General features: G+C 57.0%; 2 protein-coding genes across 4 annotated transcripts in view; both read left to right on the top strand.

Moving 5' to 3' along the window:
* LOC123747665 (E3 ubiquitin-protein ligase TRIM32-like) overlaps positions 1 to 24,042 on the top strand; it is a 335,458-nt gene that overhangs the window by 53,216 nt on the left and 258,200 nt on the right. The gene's annotated exons all lie outside the window — the stretch shown is intronic.
* Positions 1,003 to 23,625, top strand: LOC138372095 (uncharacterized). Its single transcript, XM_069337356.1, has 3 exons — positions 1,003 to 1,170; positions 21,932 to 22,111; positions 22,228 to 23,625. The coding sequence occupies exons 1-3, from the start codon at positions 1,054 to 1,056 to the stop codon at positions 22,324 to 22,326; spliced, it is 396 nt and encodes a 131-aa protein (XP_069193457.1). The 5' UTR covers positions 1,003 to 1,053; the 3' UTR covers positions 22,327 to 23,625.

Here is a 24,042-nt window from a genome sequence, read left to right as displayed (position 1 = left end):
AGAAGACGAGAGAGATATCAAATAATATACACCTGGAAGATACTGGAGGGCCAAGTACCAAATCTACACAGTAAAATAACAACGTACTGGAGTGAACGATATGGAAGAAAATGTAGAATAGAACCAGTGAAGAGCAGAGGTGCCATAGGCACAATCAGAGAACACTGTATAAACATCAGAGGTCCGCGGTTGTTCAACGTCCTCCCGGCAAGCATAAGAAATATTGCCGGAACAACCGTGGACATTTTCAAGAGGAAACTAGATTTATTCCTCCAAGGAGTGCCGGACCAACCGGGCTGTGGTGGGTATGTGGGCCTGCGGGCCGCTCCAAGCAACAGCCTAGTGGACCAAGCTCTCACAAGTCAAGCTTGGCCTCGGGCCGGGCTTGGGAAGTAGAAGAACTCCCAGAACCCCATCAACCAGGTATTATAGTCCAGTTACTTTACTCAGAGCCTGATGCTTCATTATAGTCCAGTTACTTTACTCAGAGCCTGATGCTTCATTATAGTCCAGGTTCCACCATTAATGTTTGTGTTAATAATGACAGGTGCAGGAGACCATCAGGAAGGCCCTGGAGATGATGACCACAGAGACAGGTGCCACAGCTGACCCCGTACACCTGGGAGACTCAGCCTCAACCATTAATGTTTGTGTTGGTAATGACAGATGCTGGAGACCATCAGGGAGGCCCTGGAGATGATGACCACAGAGACAGGTGCCACAGCTGACCCCATACACCTGGGAGACTCAGCCTCCACCATTAATGTTTGTGTTGGTAATGACAGGTGCAGGAGACCATCAGGGAGTGCCTGGAGATGATGACCACAGAGACAGGTGCCACAGCTGACCCCGTACACCTGGGAGACTCAGCCTCCACCATTAATGTTTGTGTTGGTAATGACAGGTGCAGGAGACCATCAGCGAGGCCCTGGAGATGACGACCACAGAGACAGGTGTCACAGCTGACCCCGTACACCTGGGAGACTCAGCCTCCACCATTAATGTTTGTGTTGGTAATGGCAGGTGCAGGAGACCATCAGGGAGGCCCTGGAGATGATGACCACAGAGACAGGTGCCACAGCTGACCCCGTACACCTGGGAGACTCAGCCTCCAGCATCATGAATAAAGTTCAGGAAATCACTGGAGAGATCCACCAGAAGCAATTAACAGTAAGTTTCTTATTTTCTCTCGTAGGTCATATCACAAGATATTGAGTTGGGTTTTGTGGAGAGGAAGCCTGTTCTTAGGTTTATCGAGGTTCCCCTAGGTCAACTGCTGACTTTCCTTAATATACAATTTACAATAGTTTCCTACCTCTGGGATAAATATTTACTGGTAGGTGAACAGGCCCAACAGGTGAAAGGAAACATGTGAACCATTTCTGTCCTGCATGGTGATTGAACCCGTGATCCTCTATTGAACCCGGGATCCTGGCCCCTCACAGAGGCACAGAGAGCGGGTGACACTCCACCAACCTACCGGGAAAGCATCCAGGAAGACAGTGAACCAAAACAGACCACTGCTGGGTTTGAAGAGACTGAAGCCTTGAAACTGCCAACAAACTCCCAAACAATGCCAGCACCAACCCCCCTGCCAGTAGAGGGGGGCTGGAGCTACAGGTCCAGCACCAACCCCCTGCCAGTAGAGGGGGGCTGCAGCTACAGGTCCAGCACCAACCCATTGCCAGTAGAGGGGGGCTGGAGCTACAGGTCCAGCACCAACCCCCTGCCAGTAGAGGGGGGCTGCAGCTACAGGTCCAGCACCAACCCATTGCCAGTAGAGGGGGGCTGGAGCTACAGGCCCATCACCAACCCTCTAACAGTAGAGGGGGCTGCAGCTACAGGTCCAGCACCAATCCCCTGCCAGTAGAGGGGTGCTGGAGTTACAGGTCCAGCACCCCCCCCCCTTGCCAGTAGAGTGGTGGGGCTGGAGCTACAGGTCCAGAATCAGCCCCCTGCCAGTAGAAGGGGGCTGCAGCTACAGGTCTAGAACCAACCCCCAGCCAGTAAGGAGGGGGGTGGAGCTACAGGTCCAGCACGAACCCCCTGCCAGTAGAGGGTGGCTGGACGTACAGGTCCAACACCAACCCCATGCCAGTAGATTAAGGTTGGAGCTACAGATCCAGCACCAATCCCCTGCCAGTAGAGGGGGGCTGGAGCTACAGGTTCAGCACCAGCCCCCTGTCATTAGACAAGGGCTGAAGCTACAGGTCCAGCACCAACCCCCCTGCCATTAGAAAAGTGCTGAAGCTACAGGCCCAGCACCAACCCCTTGCCAGTAGAGACGGGTAGGAGCTACAGGTCCAGCACCAACCCCCTGCCCAGTAGAGGGGGGCTGGAGCTACAGGTCCAGCACCAACCCCCCGCCCCCCTGCTAGTAGAGGGGGGCTGGAGCTACAGGTCCAGCACCAACCCCATGCCAATAAAGTAGGGATGGAGCTACAGGTCCAGCACCAACCCCCTGCCATTAGAGGAGGGCTGAAGCTACAGGACCAGCACCAACGCCCTGCCAGCAGAGGGGGGCTGGAGCTACATGTTCAGCACCAACCCCCTGCCAGTAGAGGGGGCTGGAGTTACAGGTCCAGCACCTACCCCCTGCCAGTAGAGGGGGGCCCGGAGCTACAGATCCAGCGCCAACCCCTTGCCAGTAGAGAGGGCCTGGAGCTACAGGTCCAGCACCCGACTACTGCCAGTAGAAGGATAGGGGGGGGGGGGCTGGAGCTACAGGTCCAACACCAACCCCCTGCCAGTAGAGGCGGGCTGGAGCTTCAGGTCCTGCACCAATCCGCTGCCAGTAGAGGGGGGCTGGAGCTTCAGGTCCAGCACCAACCCCCCTGCCAGTAGAGGGGGCTGGAGCTACAAGTCCAGCACCAACCCACTGCCAGTAGAGGGGGGCTGGAGCTACAGGTCCAGCACCTACCCCCTTCCAGTAGAGGGGGGGGGGGGCTGGAGCTGCAGGTCCAGCACCAACCCCCCTGCCAGTAGAGGGGAGCTGGAGCTACAGGTCCAGCACCAACCCCCTGCCAGTAGAGGGGGCTGGAGCCTTAGGTCCAGCATCTACCCCCTGCCAGTAGAGGGGGGTTGGAGCTACAGGTCCAGCACCAACGCACTGCCAGTAGAGGGGGGGGCTGGAGCTACAGGTCCAGCACCTACCCCCTTCCAGTAGAGGGGGGGGCTGGAGCTACAGGTCCAGCACCAACCCCCCTGCCAGTAGAGGGGGGCTGGAGCTACAGGTCCGGCACCAACCCCTGCCAGTAGAGGGGGACTGGAGCTACAGGTCCAGCACCTTGCCAATAGAGGGGGGGGGCTGGAGGTCCAGCACCATCCCCCTGCCAGTAGAGGAGGTCCGGAGCTACAGGTCCAGCACCAACCCCCTGCCAGTAGAGATGGACTGGAGCTACTGGTTCAACACCAACCCCCTGCCAGTAGAGGGGGGGGATGTAGCTACAGGTCCAGCACCAACCCCCTGCCAGTAGATGGGGCAGGAGCTACAGGTCTATTGTCAACTCCCTGCCAGTAGAGGGGGGCTATAGCTACAGGTCAAGCACCTACCCCCTGCCAGTAGAGGGGGGCTGGAGCTTGCAGTCCACTTCCAATCCGCTGCCAGTAGAGGAGTGTCTGGAGCTACAGGTCTAGCACCAACCCCCTGCCAGTAGAGGGGGGCTGGAGCTTACGGTCCAGTACCAATCCGCTGCCAGTAGAGGGGGGTGGAGCTACAGGTCCAGCAGCAACCCCTGCAATTAGAGGGGGCTGGAGCTACAGGTTCAGCACCAATCCCACGCCAGTAAAGGGGGGCTGGAGTTACAGGTCCATCACCAACCCCCTGCCAATAGAGGGGGGTGGAGCTACAGGTCCAGCACCAACCCCCTGCCAGTAGAGAAGGGGCTGGAGCTACAGGTTCAGCACCAACCCCCTGCCAGTAGAAGGGGACTTGAGCTACAGGTCCAGAACCAACCCCCTTCCAGTAGAGGGGGGGGGGCTGGAGCTACAGGTCCAGCACCAATCCCCTGCCAGTAGAGGGGGGGGGGCTGGAGCTACAGGTCCAGCACCAACCCCCTGCCAGTAGAGGGGGGCTTGAGCTACAGGTCCAGCACTAACCCCCTACCAGTAGAGGGGGGCTGGAGCTACAGGTCCAGCACTAACCCCCTACCAGTAGAGGGGGGGCTGGAGCTACAGGTCCAGCATCAACCCCCTGCCAGTAGAGGGAGGCTGGAGCTACAGGTCCAGCACCAACCCCCAGCCAGTAGAAGGGGGCTGGAGCTACAGGTCCAGCACCATCCCCTTGCCGGTAGAGGGGGGCTGGAGCTATAGGTCCAGCACTAACCCCCTGCCAGTAGAGGGGGGCTGGAGCTACAGGTCCAGCACGAACCCAGGTCCAGCACGAACCCCCTGCCAGTAGAGGGTGGCGTACAGGTCCAGCACCAACCCCATGCTAGTAGATGGGGGTTGGAGCTACAGATCTAGCACCAATCCCCTGCCATTAGACAAGGGCTCAAGCTACAGGTCCAGCACCCGACTACTGCCAGTAGAAGGATGGGGGGGGGGGGCGACTGGAGCTACAGGTCCAACACCAACCCCCTTCCAGTAGAGGTGGGCTGGAGCTTCAGATCCAGCACCAACCCCCTGCCAGTAGAGGGGGCTGGAGCTACAGGTCCAGCACCAACCCCCCTGCCAGTAGAGGGGGCTGGAGCTACAGGTCCAGCACCAACGAACTGCCAGTAGAGGGGGGCTGGAGCTACAGGTCCAGCACCTATCCCCTTCCAGAAGAGGGGGGGCTGGAGCTACAGGTCCAGCACCAACCCCCTGCCAGATGAGGGGGGGCTGGAGCTACAGGTCTAGCATCAACCCCCTGCCAGGAAAGGGGGACTGGAGCTACAGGTCCAGCACCAACCCATTGCCAGTAGAGGGGGCCTGGAGCTACAGGTCCAGCACCAACCCATTGCCAGTAGAGGGGGGGCTGGAGCTACAGGTCCAGCACCAACCCCCCTGCCAGTAGAGGGGGGCTGGAGCTACAGGTCCAGCACCAACCCCCCTGCCAGTAGAGGGGGGCGGGCTGGAGCTACAGGCTCAGGACCAATCCCATGTCAGTGAAGGGGGGCTGGAGTTACAGGTCCATCACCAACCCCCTGCCAGTAGAGGGGGGTGGAGCTACAGGTCCAGCACCAACCCCCTGCCAGTAGAGAAAGGGCTGGAGCTACAGGTTTAGCACCAACCCCTTGCCGGTAGAGGGGGGCTGGAGCTACAGGTCCAGCACCAATCCCCTGCCAGTAGAGGGGGGGAGCTGGAGCTACAGGTCCAGCACCAACCCCCTTCCAGTAGAGGGGGGCTGGAGCTACAGGTTCAGCACCATCCCCTTGCCGGTAGAGGGGGGCTTGAGCTACAGGTCCAGCACTAACCCCCTACCAGTAGAGGGGGGGGGGCTGGAGCTACAGGTCCAGCATCAACCCCCTGCCAGTAGAGGAAGGCTGGAGCTACAGGTCCAGCACCAACCCCCAGCCAGTTGAAGGGGGCTGGAGCTACAGGTCCAGCACCCTCCCCTTGCCGGTAGAGGGGGGCTGGAGCTATAGGTCCAGCACTAACCCCCAGCCAGTAGAGGGGGGGGGGGCTGGACGTACAGGTCCAGCACCAACCCCATGATAGTAGATGGGGTGCTGGAGCTACAGATCCAGCACCAATCCCCTGCCATTAGACAAGGGCTGAAGCTACAGGTCCAGCACCAACCCCCTGCCATTAGAGGAGGGCTGAAGCTACAGGCCCAGCACCAACCCTTTGCCAGTAGAGAGGGGTAGGAGCTACAGGTCCAGCACCAACCCTCTGCCAGTAGAGGGGGGCTGGAGCTACAGGTCCAGCACCAACCCCCCGCCCCCCTGCTAGTAGAGGGGGGCTGGAGCTACAGGTCCAGCACCTACCCCCTGCCAGTAGAGGGGGGCTGGAGCTACAGGTCCAGCACCAACCCCTTGCCAATAAAGTAGGGATGGAGCTACAGGTCCAGCACCAACCCCCTGCCATTAGAGGGGGGGCTGGAGCTACAGGCCCAGCACCAACCCCTGCCAGTAGAGGGGGGCTGGAGCTACAGGTCCAGCACCAACCCCCTGCCAATAAAGTAGGGATGGAGCTACAGGTCCAGCACCAACCCCCTGCCATTAGAGGGGGGCTGGAGCTACAGGCCCAGCACCAACCCCTGCCAGTAGAGGAGGGCTGGAGCAACAGGTCCACAACCAACCCCCTGCCAGTAGAGGGAGGCTGGAGCTACAGGCCCAGCAAAAACCCCTGCCAGTAGAGGGGGACTGGAGCTACAGGTCTAGCACCTACCCACTTCCAGTAGAGGGGGGGCTGGAGCTACAGGTCCAGCACGAACCCCCTGCTAGTAGAGGGGTGGCTGGACGTACAGGTCCAGCACCAACCCCATGCTAGTAGATGGGGGTTGGAGCTGCAGATCCAGCACCAACCCCCTGCCATTAGACAAGGGCTGAAGCTACACGTCCAGCACCAACCCCCTGCCATTAGAGGAGGGCTGAAGCTACAGGTCCAGCACCAACCCCCTGCCATTAGAGGAGGGCTGAAGCTACAGGTCCAGCACCAACCCCCTGCCAATAAAGTAGGGATGGAGCTACAGGTCCAGCACCAACCCCCTGCCATTAGAAGGGGGCTGGAGCTACAGGCCCAGCACCAACCCCTGCCAGTAGAGGGGGGACTGGAGCTACAGGTCCAGCACCTACCCCCTGCCAGTAGAGGGGAGTTGAAGCTACAGGACCAGCACCAACGCCCTGCCAGTACAGGGGGGCTGGAGCTACAGGTCCAACACCAACCCCCTTCCAGTAGAGGGGGATGAAGCTATATTACCAGCCCCCTGCCAGTAGAGGGGGGCTGGAGCTACAGGTCAAGGACCAACCCCCTGCCAATAAAGTAGGGATGGAGCTATAGGTCCAGCACCAACCCCCTGCCAGAAGAGGGGGACTGGACCTACAGGTCTAGCACCAACTCCTCTGCCAGTAGAGGGGGCTGGACCTACAGGTCCAGCACCAACCCCTTGCCAGTAGAGGGGGGATGGAGCTACAGGTCCAGCACCGATCCCCTTCCAGTAGAAGGGGGCTGGAGCTACAGGTCCAGCACCTACCCCCTGCTAGTAGAGGGGGGCTGGAGCTTATGGTCCAGTACCAGTCCGCTGCCAGTAGAGGGGCGTCTGGAGCTACAGGTCTAGCTCCAACTCCTCTGCCAGTAGAGGGGGCTGGAGCTACAGGTCCAGCACCACCCCCTTGCCAGTAGAGGGGGGATGGAGCTACAGGTCCAGCATCAATCCCCTTCCAGTAGAAGGGGGCCCGAGCTACAGGTCCAGCAACAACCCCTGCCAGTAGAGGGGGGCTGGAGCTACAGGTCCAGCACCAACCCCCTGCCAATAAAGTAGGGATGGAGCTACAGGTCCAGCACCAACCCCCTGCCATTAGAGGGTGGCTGGAGCTACAGGCCCAGCACCAACCCCTGCCAGTAGAGGAGGGCTGGAGCAACAGGTCCACAACCAACCCCCTGCCAGTAGAGGGAGGCTGGAGCTACAGGCCCAGCACCAACCCCTGCCAGTAGAGGGGGGACTGGAGCTACAGGTCCAGCACCTACCCCCTGCCAGTAGAGGGGAGTTGAAGCTACAGGACCAGCACCAACGCCCTGCCAGTACAGGGGGGCTGGAGCTACAGGTCCAACACCAACCCCCTTCCAGTAGAGGGGGATGAAGCTATATTACCAGCCCCCTGCCAGTAGAGGGGGGCTGGAGCTACAGGTCAAGGACCAACCCCCTGCCAATAAAGTAGGGATGGAGCTATAGGTCTAGCACCAACCCCCTGCCAGAAGAGGGGGACTGGACCTACAGGTCTAGCACCAACTCCTCTGCCAGTAGAGGGGGCTGGACCTACAGGTCCAGCACCAACCCCTTGCAAGTAGAGGGGGGATGGAGCTACAGGTCCAGCACCGATCCCCTTCCAGTAGAAGGGGGCTGGAGCTACAGGTCCAGCACCCACCCCCTGCTAGTAGAGGGGGGCTGGAGCTTATGGTCCAGTACCAGTCCGCTGCCAGTAGAGGGGCGTCTGGAGCTACAGGTCTAGCTCCAACTCCTCTGCCAGTAGAGGGGGCTGGAGCTACAGGTCCAGCACCAACCCCTTGCCAGTAGAGGGGGGATGGAGCTACAGGTCCAGCACCAATCCCCTTCCAGTAGAAGGGGGCCCGAGCTACAGGTCCGGCAACAACCCCTGCCAGTAGAGGGGGGCTGGAGCTACAGGTCCAGCACCAACCCCCTGCCAATAAAGTAGGGATGGAGCTACAGGTCCAGCACCAACCCCCTGCCATTAGAGGGGGGCTGGAGCTACAGGCCCAGCACCAACCCCTGCCAGTAGAGGAGGGCTGGAGCAACAGGTCCACAACCAACCCCCTGCCAGTAGAGGGAGGCTGGAGCTACAGGCCCAGCAAAAACCCCTGCCAGTAGAGGGGGACTGGAGCTACAGGTCCAGCACCTACCCCCTGCCAGTAGAGGGGGGGCTGGAGCTACAGGTCCAGCACGAACCCCCTGCTAGTAGAGGGGTGGCTGGACGTACAGGTCCAGCACCAACCCCATGCTAGTAGATGGGGGTTGGAGCTACAGATCCAGCACCAACCCCCTGCCATTAGACAAGGGCTGAAGCTACAGGTCCAGCACCAACCCCCTGCCATTAGATGAGGGCTGAAGCTACAGGTCCAGCACCAACCCCCTGCCATTAGAGGAGGGCTGAAGCTACAGGTCCAGCACCAACCCCCTGCCAATAAAGTAGGGATGGAACTACAGGTCCAGCACCAACCCCCTGCCATTAGAAGGGGGCTGGAGCTACAGGCCCAGCACCAACCCCTGCCAGTAGAGGGGGGACTGGAGCTACAGGTTCAGCACCTACCCCCTGCCAGTAGAGGGGAGTTGAAGCTACAGGACCAGCACCAACGCCCTGCCAGTACAGGGGGGCTGGAGCTACAGGTCCAACACCAACCCCCTTCCAGTAGAGGGGGATGAAGCTATATTACCAGCCCCCTGCCAGTAGAGGGGGGCTGGAGCTACAGGTCAAGGACCAACCCCCTGCCAATAAAGTAGGGATAGAGCTATAGGTCCAGCACCAACCCCCTGCCAGTAGAGGGGGACTGGAGCTACAGGTCTAGCACCAACTCCTCTGCCAGTAGAGGGGGCTGGACCTACAGGTAAAGCACCAACCCCTTGCCAGTAGAGGGGGGATGGAACTACAGGTCCAGCACCGATCCCCTTCCAGTAGAAGGGGGCTGGAGCTACAGGTCCAGCACCTACCCCCTGCTAGTAGAGGGGGGCTGGAGCTTACGGTCCAGTACCAGTCCGCTGCCAGTAGAGGGGCGTCTGGAGCTACAGGTCTAGCTCCAACTCCTCTGCCAGTAGAGGGGGTTGGAGCTACAGGTCCAGCACCAACCCCTTGCCAGTAGAGGGGGGATGGAGCTACAGGTCCAGCACCAATCCCCTTCCAGTAGAAGGGGGCCCGAGCTACAGGTCCAGCAACAACCCCTTGCCAGTAGAGGGGGGCTGGAGCTACAGGTCCAGCACCAACCTTCTGCCAGTAGAGGGGGGGGGGCTGGAGCTACAGGTCCAGTACCAACCCCCTGCCAGTAGAGTTGGGCTGGAGCTACAGGTCCAGAACCAACCCCCCTGCCAGTAAAGAGGGGGCTGGAGTTACAGGTCCAGCACCAACCCCCTGCCAGTAGAGAGGGGGGGGGGCTGGAGCTACAGGTCCAGCACCAACCTCCTGCCAGTAGAAGGTGGCTGGAACTACAGGTCTAGCACCAAGCCCCTGCTAGTAGAGGGGGGGGGGCCGGAGCTAGAAGTCCAGCACCAATCGCCTGCCAGTAGAGGGGGGGGGGTTCTGGAGCTACAGGTCCACTACCAACCCTCTTCCAGTAGAGGGGGGACTGGAGCTTCAGGTCAAGCATCAACCCCCTGCCAGTAGAGGCGGCTGGAGCAACAGGTCCACAACCAACCCCCTGCCAGTAGAGGGATGCTGGAGCTACAGGTCCAGCACCTACCCCCTGCCAGTAGAGGGGGGCTGGAGCTACAAGTTCAGCACCAACCCCTGCCAGTAAAGAAGGGGCTGGAGTTACAGGTCCATCACCAACCCCCTGCCAGTAGAAGGGGGTGGAGCTACAGGTCCAGCACCAACCCCCTGCCAGTAGAGGAGGGGCTGGAGCTACAAGTTCAGCACCAACCCCCTGCCAGTAGAAGGGGACTGGAGCTACAGGTCCAGAACCAACCCCCTTCCAGTAGAGGAGGGGCTGGAGCTACAGGTCCAGCACCAATCCCTGCCAGTAAAGGAGGGGCTGGAGTTACAGGTCCATCACCAACCCTCTGCCAGTAGAGGGGGGGTGGAGCTACAGGTCCAGCACCAACCCCCTGCCAGTAGAGGAGGGGCTGGAGCTACAAGTTCAGCACCAACCCCCTGTCAGTAGAAGGGGACTGGAGCTACAGGTCCAGAACCAACCCCCTTCCAGTAGAGGAGGGGCTGGAGCTACAGGTCCAGCACCAATCCCCTGCCAGTAGAGGGGGGGGCTGGAGCTACAGGTCCAGCACCAACCCCCTTCCAGTAGAGGGGGGCTGGAGCTACAGGTTCAGCACCATCCCCTTGCTGGTAGAGCGGGGCTTGAGCTACAGGTCCAGCACTAACCCCTTACCAGTAGAGGCGGGGCTGGAGCTACAGGTCCAGCATCAACCCCCTGCCAGTAGAGGGAGGCTGGAGCTACAGGTCCAGCACCAACCCCCAGCCAGTAGAAGGGGTCTGGAGCTACAGGTCCAGCACCATCCTCTTGCCGGTAGAGGGAGGCTGGAGCTATAGGTCCAGCACTAACCCCCAGCCAGTAGAGGGGGAGCTGGAGCTACAGGTCCAGCACGAACTCCCTGCCAGTAGAGGGGTGGCTGGACGTACAGGTCCAGCACCAACCCCATGCTAGTAGATGGGGGTTGGAGCTACAGATCCAGCACCAATCCCCTGCCATTAGAGGAGGGCTGAAGCTACAGGCCCAGCACCAACCCTTTGCCAGTAGAGAGGGGTAGGAGCTACAGTGTAACGGGGGGTGGGGGGAAATAGCTCTATCTTGTCCATTATTCCACCCCCAGTTAACTAACGAGGCCGGGGGAAACAGCTTTCTCTAGTCCGTTATCCCGTCCCTAGTTAGCTAACTATTCTAGAGCACCTCCAGAGTTCCTAAGGCAACCTCTCTCGTTCAACACATTGTAACCTAGGTATTTGACTACCTAGGTGCTAAGACTACAAGGCGCCGTGACTTGATCAGTTACCCGAAACTCTAGAGAGAACTCTAGAATACAGAATCATTGCCACAAACGTATAAGAGGAAACGGAAGGAAAGAAATGAATAGTGAAGTAATTAGTGAGGGTTTGGGGTGAGAGGTAGGGAGGTGGGAGGAGCGAGGAAGGTCATTAGTTGAAAGTGAGAGTTTAGAGAGGGGTGGAGGGAGAGGTGTAGATAGGTAGAAGTAGAAGAGTAGATAGTAGAAGTAGAAGAGAAGATAGTAGAAGACGAAATGCTGCCACCATCCATTCTAGATCATTACATACAAGACAAGGAATGGAACTTGTCTGTATCACAATATTCTCAAAAGATGTTATCAAGAGGTCATTATTAATCTGTCCCATCTTTATCATGTATCAACTCCAACCATGTACTCATTAATATCAGGGAACCAATAATCCCAGAGGGTTTTTCACCTCAACTCAAAATTTCTAGGAACACAGTGAAAGACCATTTAAATAATAAATTCAACAATTATATTTTCATGATAAATATCATAACTTAAGCAATCCAATTAAAATGTTAAAGATTAATATTCAAAGTGAGTCATCCTCCAAGAATCTGAGAACACTACAACTGACTGCCCCTGATCATCACACAACACTTGTAAAACACGACCAAGTCACCTTACTGCTCAACTCACCAAGTGTCTCTGCCTATAGCTGGATAGAGGGGGGGGGTCTGTAGCTTGACAGAGACTGTCTCGCCCTGCCGGCCGACAGCCTCCCTGCTAGGGACGTCTTCTCTGCTCTGCTGACTCGTCTGCTGTTCTTTTTCTTAATGCTCTCGAATCGATAGCTCTCCGAGTATATATTGAGGAACCTAGTAGCTAACTCCGCCCACAAGTAGATAGCCTCCGGCTCTCTACCAAGCCACTCCTTAAACGTCGGCATGTTTGAAGGCTACCAGGCTCCAATTATGAGATTAGCAGAAGCAAGGTGAAATTCGCATGATCTGACCTCAGGTCACTTGGGGTCATTAACGCTTTGAGGTGTGAGATCTCAGGCCGACAACTTGGCGCCTTTCCAAATCCCTGTCTGTGACTCATGTACTATATATATTTTAAATAAACTAAACCAAACACTTTACAGTGTTACATCTCCCCTTCTCCCCGAAAATAAAGTTTTTTGCAACACTGCTAAAGCGAGCTAGCTGTGTGCGACAACTTTATTAACGAAAAGAATACATCCTAGCTAAACAAATATACATCATCCTACTCTAAAAATGAAATATGTAGACAGACGTCCATTGTCTCTGGCTGGGCGACGTCACTGCTTGGTTTTGTAGATAATCCTGTACCACATTTCTTCAACACAACTGCCTCCGTCGCTTCTCCGTCGTTAACGCACAACAACCCTTGGTCAAACAGAAAGCCGTTACTACTTGAACTGCGCACAGGACCGTGGAATTCGGTTGTTCCAGCTGATCTGTAATTGGCCCTACGTCAGTCACCATGAGAGACGTATATTGGGGTTCTTCACAGCTATGGGGACTACAAGGTTCGAGACCTTCATATAGTTGCCAACAGTAGAAATCCCATCCTACTCTTCTTCCTCCCTGTTGCTCCAGCACGCCTCCTTCAGAGAGCTACTTCTGACAGCCACATCAAGTCCGCATGACACAGGGAGAATCACTCAACAGAGCAACATGCTTGCAGGAGAGGCGGCCAGTTAAGGCAAACGATCCTGTCTTGCAATTACGCTCCATGCAATGATGCTGACACCAGCAAGGGACACTAGGCATCGTGTCTCACTCAGCTTGTCTTTTCTTCTTCTTTCTTCTCTCTTCTTTCTTCTCTCTTCCTTCTTCTCTCTTCCTTCTTCTCTCTTCTTTCTCCTCTCTTCCTCCTCCTCTCTTCTTTCTCCTCTCTTCCTCCTCCCATGGGTCTTTGACAAGCGACCTGGGATCCATTGGGGTCCGTCCGTCCTGGGGTCCATCCTGGGTAGACCGATGTTGGTGGGACAGACTGGAGTCATTGTTGTTCCTCTTCTATCTTTACTGGGTCGTCTGCAGAACGACCTGGGGTCCACTGGGGTCCGTCCGTCTTGGGGTCCACTGGGGTCCGTCCGTCCTGGGGTCCACTGGGTAGACCAATGTTGACCGACCGAGAGGGCTGCATCTTGGGGTCCCCGGGGTGGTGGTGGTGGTGGTGGATCCATGACCTCCAGGCCGGGGCTGGTCGTGGTGGTGGTGAGGAACGCCCCTGAGTGTGGTACACAGCAGCCGTCTCCCTCTTCTGTATATGTGTCGCGCCTCTCCTCTGGCTCCCACCTGTGAATGAACATAAAGGCAACAATACCGTGCTCTCCAAAATGTAGTGTGACCCTGTAGTTTGTATAGGGTTACACAGTCTAATCATACCGCTCTCCTCCTGGCAACGACTACACTCAAATTTTAATAATCCAATTAACTCTGAATGATATTGACTTGGTGGAACATAAAACAGTAACAGAGTAAAGTTTAGAGAAGAGAGAATAAGGTCATCACTACTTTTAACTTGACACAAAAAAAAAATCAACACTAATAGACAAAACACTAGCCTAAACTTAACTGTACCGTTCCTAATCTTAAGTACATAATTAACCATTACTCCCACCCTTAACCTACAGCCACCTACGTGACCCAGAGTGTTTCCCTAGCTTCTCCGCCGGTCAACAACTCAAAACTGTTGCCACCCCTGTGACCAGACTATCTAACGTCGAGCGTCCCCAACGTGAAGTCTACTGACATGCTAAGCCTCCCCCTAGCATGCTGTACAAAACCAGTACACCTCGGGTTATTGCGTTCAAATGGAGTAAAACAGTCGATCGCAATAATCTAAGCAGAACCACCACTTAAAACTACTTAAGAACTACACCTGCCACTCCCCACTGACCTGGAGACCAGCGGTGGCTGGGTGTCCCCGTGGGACATGCGTGGTCACCTGTCACACTCAGCTGACTTCCACTACCACCAACCGCTAAGTTCCCAAATCACCAAATCTTAACACTAACATAAATCACTACACACGCAAGTTCTGGTGAACATTCCCTGAACTTCACAAAACACAAAATCACTAAAACACAACGCCAGAGAATCACCATCTCCTAACCTGAAAAAACTCGCTAACTCGCGAATATTAAACACCTGTCAAGATCTCCCTGATAGCGCCTGAGCGGCAAAAGGACACGTGGGACTGAACAATGTTAAATGAACACAACCATAACATTGTTCAACACCGCTGCCAACATTGTAACGGGGGGGTGGGGGAAATGGCTCTATCTTGTCCATTATTCCACCCCCAGTCAACTAACGAGGCCGGGGGAAACAGCTCTCTTTAGTCCGTTATCCCGTCCCCAGTTAGCTAACTATTCTAGAGCACTCCCAGAGTTCCTAAGGCAGCTTCTCTCGTTCAACACCTTGTAACCTAGGTATTTGACTACCTAGGTGCTAAGACTACAAGGCGCAGTAACTGGATCCGCTACCCGGAACTCTAGAGAGAACTCTAGAATACAGAATCATTGCCCCAGACGTATAAAAGAAAACGAAAGGAAAGAAATGAATAGTGAAGTAATTAGTGAGGGTTTGGGGTGAGAAGGTAGGGAGGTGGGAGGAGCGAGGACGGTTATTAGTTGAAAGTGAGAGTTTAGAGGAGGGTGGAGGGAGAGGTGTAGATAGGTAGAAGTAGAAGAGTAGAAAGTAGAAGTAGAAAAGTAGATAGTAGAAGACGAAATGCTGCCACCATCCATTCTAGATCATTACATACAAGACAAGGAATGGAACTTGTCTGAATCACAATATTCTCAAAAGATGTTAACAAGAGGTCATTATTAATCTGTCCCATCTTTATCATGTATCAACTCCAACCATGTACTCATTAATATCAGGGAACCAATAATCCCAGAGGGTTTCTCACCTCAACTCAAAATTTCTAGGAACACAGTGAAAGACCATTTAAATAATAAATTCAACAATTATATTTTCATGATAAATATCATAACTTAAGCAATCCAATTAAAATGTTAAAGATTAATATTCAAAGTGAGTCATCCTCCAAGAATCTGAGAACACTACAACTGACTGCCCCTGATCATCACACAACACTTGTAAAACACGACCAAGTCACCTTACTGCTCAACTCACCAAGTGTCTCTGCCTATAGCTGGATAGAGGGAGGGGGGGTCTGTAGCTTGACAGAGACTGTCTCGCCCTGCCGGCCGACAGCCTCCCTGCTAGGGACGTCTTCTCTGCTCTGCTGGCTCGTCTGCTGTTCTTTTTCTTAATGCTCTCGAATCGATAGCTCTCCGAGTATATATTGGGGAACCTAGTAGCTAACTCCGCCCACAAGTAGATAGCCTCCGGCTCTCTACCAAGCCACTCCTTAAACGTCGGCATGTTTGAAGGCTACCAGGCTCCAATTATGAGATTAGCAGAAGCAAGGTGAAATTCGTATGATCTGACCTCAGGTCACTTGGGGTCATTAACGCTTTGAGGTGTGAGATCTCAGGCCGACAACTTGGCGCCTTTCCAAATCCCTGTCTGTGACTCATGTACCATATATATTTTAAATAAACTAAACCAAACACTTTACAGTGATACAACAGGTCCAGCACTAACCCTCTGCCAGTAGAGGGGGGCTGGAGCTACAGGTCCAGCACCAACCCCCCGCCCCCCTGCTAGTAGAGGGGGGCTGGAGCTACAGGTCCAGCACCTACCCCCTGCCAGTAGAGGGGGGCTGGAGCTACAGGTCCAGCACCAACCCCCTGCCAATAAAGTAGGGATGGAGCTACAGGTCCAGCACCAACCCCCTGCCATTAGAGGGGGGCTGGAGCTACAGGCCCAGCACCAACCCCTGCCAGTAGAGGGGGGACTGGAGCTACAGGTCCAGCACCTACCCCCTGCCAGTAGAGGGGAGCTGAAGCTACAGGACCAGCACCAACGCCCTGCCAGTAGAGGGGGGCTGGAGCTACAGGTCCAACACTAACCCTCTGCCAATAAAGTAGGGATGGAGCTATAGGTCCAGTACCAACCCCCTGCCATTAGAGGGGGGCTGGAGCTACAGGCCCAGCACCAACCCCTGCCAGTAGAGGGGGACTGGAGCTACAGGTCCAGCACCTACCCCCTGCCAATAGAGGGGGGCTGGAGGTCCAGCACCAATCCGCTGCCAGTAGAGGGGCGTCTGGAGCTACAGGTCTAGCACCAACTCCTCTGCCAGTAGAGGGGGGCTGGAGCTACAGGTCTAGCACCAACTCCTCTGCCAGTAGAGGGGGCTGGAGCTACAGGTCCAGCACCAACCCCTTGCCAATAGAGGGGGGATGGAGCTACAGGTCCAGCACCAATCCCCTTCCAGTAGAAGGGGGCTGGAGCTACAGGTCCAGCAACAACCCCTTGTCAGTAGAGGGGGGCTGGAGCTAAAAGGTTCAGCACCAATCCCATGCCAGTAGACTGGGGCTGGAGCTACAGGTCCAGCACCAACCCCCTGCTAGTAGAGGGGGGCTGGAGCTACAGGTCCAGCATCAACTCCTCTGCCAGTAGAGGGAGGTCTGGAGCTACAGGTCCAGCACCAACCCTCTGCCAGATGAGGGGGGGGGGGGGCTGGAGCGATAGGTCCAGCACCAACTCCTCTGCTAGTAGAGGGGGATGGAGCTTTAGTTCCAGCACCAACCCCCTGCCAGTAGAGGGGGGGGGGGGCTGGAGCTAGAGGTCCAGCACCAACCCCCTGCCAGTAGAGGGGGGCTGGAGCTACAGGTCTAGCATCAACCACCTGCCAGTAGAAGAGGGCTGGAGCTACAGGTCCAGCACCAACCCCCTTCCTGTAGAGGGGGGCTGGAGCTACAGGTCTAGCATCAACCACCTGCCAGTAGAGGGGGGCTGGAGCTACAGGTCCAGCACCAACCCCCTGCCAGTAGAGGGGGGGGGGCTGGAGCTACAGGTCCAGCACCAACCCCCTTCCTGTAGAGGGGGGCTGGAGCTACAGGTCTAGCATCAACCCCCTGCCAGTAGAGTTGGGCTGGAGCTACAGGTCCAGAACCAACCCCCCTGCCAGTAAAGAGGGGGCTGGAGTTACAGGTCCAGCACCAACCCCCTGCCAGTAGAGAGGGGGGGGGGCTGGAGCTACAGGTCCAGCACCAACCTCCTGCCAGTAGAAGGGGGCTGGAACTACAGGTCTAGCACCAAGCCCCTGCTAGCAGTGGGGGGGGGGGGGCTGGAGCTACAAGTCCAGCACCAATCGCCTGCCAGTAGAGGGGGGGGGGTTCTGGAACTACAGGTCCACTACCAACCCCCTTCCAGTATTGGGGGGACTGGAGCTTCAGGTCAAGCACCAACCCCCTTCCAGTAGAGGCGGCTGGAGCAAAAGGTCCACAACCAACCCCCTGCCAGTAGAGGGAGGCTGGAGCTACAGGCCCAGCACCAACCCCTGCCAGTAGAGGGGGACTGGAGCTACAGGTCCAGCACCTACCTCCTGCCAGTAGAGGGGGGCTGGAGCTACAAGTTCAGCACCAACCCCTGCCAGTAAAGAAGGGGCTGGAGTTACAGGTCCATCACCAACCCCCTGCCAGTAGAAGGGGGTGGAGCTACAGGTCCAGCACCAACCCCCTGCCAGTAGAGGAGGGGCTGGAGCTACAAGTTCAGCACCAACCCCCTGCCAGTAGAAGGGGACTGGAGCTACAGGTCCAGAACCAACCCCCTTCCAGTAGAGGAGGGGCTGGAGCTACAGTTCCAGCACCAATCCCTGCCAGTAAAGGAGGGGCTGGAGTTACAGGTCCATCACCAACCCCCTGCCAGTAGAGGGGGGTGGAGCTACAGGTCCAGCACCAACCCCCTGCCAGTAGAGGAGGGGCTGGAGCTACAAGTTCAGCACCAACCCCCTGTCAGTAGAAGGGGACTAGAGCTACAGGTCCAGAACCAACCCCCTTCCAGTAGAGGAGGGGCTGGAGCTACAGGTCCAGCACCAACCCCCTGCCAGTAGAGGGGGGGGGAGGGTTGGAGCTACAGGTCCAGCACCAACCCCCTTCCAGTAGAGGGGGGCTGGAGCTACAAGTCCAGCACCATCCCCTTGCCGGTAGAGGGGGGCTGGAGCTACAGGTCCAGCACGAACCCAGGTCCAGCACGAACTCCCTGCCAGTAGAGGGTGGCTGGACATAGAGGTCCAGCACCAACCCCATGCTAGTACATGGGGGTTGGAGCTACAGATCCAGCACCAACCCCATGCTAGTACATGGGGGCTGGGGCTACAGGTCCAGCACCAGCCCCCTGTCATTAGACAAGGGCTGAAGCTACAGGTCCAGCACCAACCCCCTGCCATTAGAGGAGGGCTGAAGCTACAGGCCCAGCACCAACCCCTTGCCAGTAGAGAGGGGTAGGAGCAACAGGTCCAGCACCAACCCTCTGCCAGTAGAGGGGGGCAGGAGCTAGAGGTCCAGCACCAACCCCCTGCCAATCAAGTAGGGATGGAGCTACAGGTCCAGCACCAACCCTCTGCCATTAGAGGAGGGTTGAAGCTACAGGACCAGCACCAACCCCCTTTTAGTAGAGGGAGGTCTGGAGCTACAGATCCAGCATCAATCCCCTGCCAGATGAGGGAGGCTGGAGCTACAGGTCCAGCACCAACCCCTGCCAGTAGAGGGGGCTGGAGCTACAGGTCCAGCACCTACCCCTGCCAGTAGAGGGGGCTGGAGCTACAGGTCCAGCACCTACCCCTGCCAGTAGAGGGGGCTGGAGCTACAGGTCCAGCACCAACCCCCTGCCAGAAGAAGGGGGGGGGGTCTTGAGCTACACGTCAAGCACCATGCCCCCTGCCAGTCGAGGGGGGGGGGCTAGAGCTACAGGTCCAGCACCAACCCCCTGCTAGTAGAGGGGGGCTGGAGCTACAGGTCTAGCGTCAACCACCTGCCAGTAGAAGAGGGCTGGACCTACAAGTCCAGCACCAACCCCCTGCCAGTAGAGGGGGGCTGGAGCTACAGGTCCAGCTCCATCCCCCCTGCCAGTAGAGAGGGGGGAGGGGGCTGGAGCTACAGGTCCATCACCAACCCCGTGCCAGTAGAGGGGGGGCTGGAGTTACATGTCCAGCACCACCCCCCTGCCAGTAGAGGGGGGGGGCTGAAGCTACAGTTCTAGCACCAACCCCCTGCCAGTAGGGGGGTGGCTGGAACTACAGGTCTAGCACTAACCCCCTGCCAGTAGAGGGGGGGGGCTGGAGCTACAAGTCCAGCACTAATCGCCTGCCAGTAGAGGGGGAGAAGGGGTTCTGGAGCTACAGGTCCAGTACCATCCCCCTGCCAGTAGAGGGGGGCTGGAGCTACAGGTTCAGCACCAACCCCCTTCCAGTAGAGGGGGGCTGGAGCTACAGGTCCAGCACCATCCCCTTGCCGGTAGAGGGGGGCTGGAGCTACAGGTCTAGCATCAACCCCCTGCCAGTAGAGGTGGGCTGGAGCTACAGGTTCAGCACCAACCCCATGCCAGTAGAGGGGGTCTGGAGCTACAGGTCCAGCACCAACCCCATGCCAGTAGAGGGGGGCTGGAGCTACAGGTCCAGCACCAACCCCCTGCCAGTAGAGGGTGGCTGGAGCTACAGGTCCAGCCCCATTCCCTGCCAGTAGAGAGTGGTGGAGCTACAGGTCCAGCACCAACCCCTTGCCGGTAGAGGGGGGATGGAGCTTCAGGTCCAGCACCAACCTCCTTCCAGTAGAAGGGGATGGAGCTATAGTACCAGCCCCCTGCCAGTAGAGAGGGGCTGGAGCTACAGGCCCTGCGTCAACCCCTCCCAGTAGAGGGGGACTGGAGCTACAGGTCCAGCACCTACCCCCTGCCAGTAGAGGGGGGCTGGAGCTACAGGTCCAGCACCAAACCCCTGCCAATTGAGAGGGGCTGGAGGTCCTACACTATCCCCCTGCCAGTAGAGATGGACTGGAGCTACTGGTTCAACACCAACCCCCTACCAGTAGAGGGGGCTGTAGCTACAGGTCCAGCCCCTACCCCCTGCCAGTAGAGGGGGGTGGAGCTTACGGTCCAGTACCAATCCGCTGCCAGTAGAGGGGCGTCTGGAGCTACAGGTCTAGCACCAACTCCTCTGCCAGTAGAGGGGGCTGGAGCTACAGGTCCAGCACCAACCCCTTGCCAGTAGAGGGGGGATGGAGCTACAGGTCCAGCACCAATCCAATGCCAGTAGAGGGGGGCTGGAGCTACAGGTCCAGCACCAACCCCCTGCCAGTAGAGGGGGGGGGGCTGGAGCTAGAGGTCCAGCACCAACCCCCTGCCAGAAGAGGGGGGGGGGGGGCTGGAGCTACAGGTCCAGCACCAACTCCTCTGCCAGTAGAGGGTGGGTCTGGAGCTGCATGTCCAGCACCAACCCCCTGCCAGTAGAGGGGGGGCTGGAGCTACAGGTCCAGCACCATGCCCCTTGCCTGTCGAGGGGGAGGGGGGCTGGAGCTACAGGTCCAGCACCAACCCCCTGCTAGTAGAGGGGGGCTGGAGCTACAGGTCTAGCATCAACCACCTGCCAGTAGAAGAGGGCTGGAGCTACAGGTCCAGCACCAACCCTTTGCCAGTAGAGGGGGGCTGGAGCTACAGGTCCAGCATGAACCACCTGCCAGTAGAGGGGGGCTGGAGCTTACGGTCCAGTACCAGTCCGCTGCCAGTAGAGGGGCGTCTGGAGCTACAGGTCCAGCACCAATGCCATGCCAGTAGAGGGGGGCTGGAGCTACAGGTCCAGCACCAACCTTCTGCCAGTAGAGGGGGGCTGGAGCTACATGTTCAGCACCAATCCAATGCCAGTAGAGGGGGGCTGGAGCTACAGGTCCAGCACCAACCCCCTGCCAGTAGAGTGGGGCTGGAGCTACAGGTCCAGTACCAATCCGCTGCCAGTAGAGGGGGGATATAGCTACAGGTCCAGCACCAACCCCCTGCCAGTAGAGGGGTCTGGAGCCACAGGTTCAACACCAACCCCCTGCCAGTAGAGGGGGGGCTGCAGCTACAGGTCCAGCATAATGGGGCTGACACTGTCCACAGGTGATAATGGGGCTGACACTGACCACAGGTGATAATGGGGCTTACACTGACCACAGGTGATAATGGGGCTGACACTGACCACAGGTGATAATGGGGCTGACACTGACCACAGGTGATAATGGGGCTGACACTGACCACAGGTGATAATGGGGCTGTCACTGACTACAGGTGATAATGGGGCTGACACTGACCACAGGTGATAATGGGGCTGACACTGACCACAGGTGATAATGGGCCTGACACTGACCACAGGTGATAATGGGGCTGACACTGACCACAGGTGATAATGGGGCTGACACTGACTACAGGTGATAATGGGGCTGACACTGACTACAGGTGATAATGGGGCTGACACTGACCACAGGTGATAATGGGGCTGACACTGACTATAGGTGATAATGGGGCTGACACTGATCACAGGTGATAATGGGGCTGATACTGACCACAGGTGATAATGGGGCCGACTTTGTCCACTGGTGATAATGCGGCTGACACTGTCCACTTGTGATAATGGGGCTGACACTGACCACAGGTGATAATGGGGCTAACACTGTCCACAGGTGATAATGTGGCTGACACTGACCACAGGTGATAATGGGGCTGACACTGTCCACAGGTTGAGGACCTCCGCAGGATGAGGGAGCCCGTCAAGAGGCTGGTGGAGGCTGGCCGGGTGTTGGCCGTCCAGGAAGACCAAGATGGCCGCCGCTCCGCCAGGATAACTCTACAAGACGGACAGCTGTACCTCCACCCACTCCTGCGTCAGCCCACGCCCGCCCACGCCCACACCCTCCAGGTTACTGTGTTATACCCACTTCTCTTACTGACTTTACTGACTTACTGAGTTATGATAACTAATATGATAACATTTTGTTATACAGTTATCAGCATGATTCATTTCATTTCCTGCAGGAGAGTGAGGTTGTGGGCGTACCGGACCCCTCCTGCACCCTGGCGTTCATTGACCTCGGGTGGGCGGGGCAACAAGAGGGCGGGTCACCATCCGGCTGACCCCTGACACTCCGCTGACCAGACAGTTTGTGTTGTTGTGTACGGGCCAGCGGGGCCACACCTACCGTAACACTAAACTGTTGCTGGTGGGGGGCAAGGGTCAGCCGGCGGAGTGGGTGGTGGGCGGAGACTACGAGACTAATGATGGTAAGGGAGGAGCCCCACTGCAGCCCGACTTCCAGGGGCAGTACCGGAGGTCAGGCCGGGCAGGAGCTGTACGGGCCTTGTATGCGCTGGGGAGTTCCAGGAGTGCCCAGTTCGTCATCACCACCAGGGACCTCCAGGGTGGTGGCCAGTGGTCACATGTCTTCGGTGATGTGGTGAGCGGCCTGGATGTGGTGAGCGGCCTGGATGTGGTGAGGGCAGCAGTCAACCACAGTGACATTACGGAGGTGACTGTGGTGGACTGTGGTGTTGTGCTGCCACTCTAGTTCACTGTACCACCATCATCACTAATATGGTGTTGTGCTGCCACTCTAGTTCACTGTACCATCACCATCACTACTGTGGTGTTGTGCTGCCACTCTAGTTCACTGTACCATCACCATCACTACTGTGGTGATGTGTTGCTACTCTAGTTCACTGTACCACCACCATCACTACTGTGGTGTTGTGCTGCCACTCTAGTTCACTGTATGTTACGGCCCTCTCGGGTCGCAACTGGGTTCTTACTCTGATGTTGTTAGAGGAAGGGTATCCGGCCCCAAACCAGTAGTGGCTTTCAAGGGATGAGATCCGTAACGCAAGTAAATTAAAGGGGAAGGGGAATAAAGTCAAAAACTTAATATTATAATTAACACCTTCACCAATAAATATGATATAAACGATTACACGGTGGGGGGGGGGGTATAAACACTATTATCTACACTGTTGTCTTCTGAAGACTCTGGATCTTCACGGTGCCAAGCTCTTGGTGCTCTCGTGGCCTCATGACGAATCCTTCGAGAATCTTGAGTCTACCCCGGCCACAGGCCAGCCAAAACACAGTTCCACTGGGGGCACCGTCATGGAGGCCGTCAACCACAAGTCCAGCAGATAGCTGGCAGGTTCCAAATCAGCGACGCTGGTTAGGCCACTCCACGAGCGATACTAGGGTCGCGCCCTAGTCAGGAGCCTCGTGTGATACCACAGATCACTCTCCTTTCCACAACACCCCAGTGGTTAAGCGTCTCCACCAGTCAGTCCCGGGTATGACAATCCTTCAACTGCCGCTTCACAGGCAGGGTAACACCACAGTGTTCTTCCGGGGGGCGACTCACAGCTGCTGCAGCAAACACTTGGTGACGAGACGGCTGCCTTGGGTAGACTGACTCAACTTCCATTACAGCAGTCCCAGGTCGACTCTGTAATCAGACACGTCATCAGTAACAGGGATCCACTAAAGCACCTCACTTACAGGCTCAGACCCAAACGCCCACCTATCCACTCCATAGATGGCGTTGTCGTCTGAGCACCACCTCACCAGAGGTCAGCAGCGGCTGTGTTGTGAGCTGAACAGGACTGGAAACTGGCCCTCGTGGCCAGTACACCTCGTCCTCACCAGGTGTTGTCGTCCATTTGGAGGGGGTTTCGGGAGCTGACCCACAGATGGCGTGGTCGTCACTGCTCCAGGCTTGGACGCTGGATTCGGGTCCGTAACACTGTACCATCACTATTGTGTTGTTGTGCTGCCACTCTAGTTCACTGTACCACCACTATCACTACTGTGGTGTTGTG

This window comes from Procambarus clarkii, chromosome 37 (genome assembly GCF_040958095.1).
Source record: "Procambarus clarkii isolate CNS0578487 chromosome 37, FALCON_Pclarkii_2.0, whole genome shotgun sequence".
In the NCBI taxonomy this organism is placed as follows: domain Eukaryota; kingdom Metazoa; phylum Arthropoda; class Malacostraca; order Decapoda; family Cambaridae; genus Procambarus; species Procambarus clarkii.
Note: the sequence above shows the minus strand (reverse complement) of the source record. Positions and strands in the feature narration are given on the sequence as shown.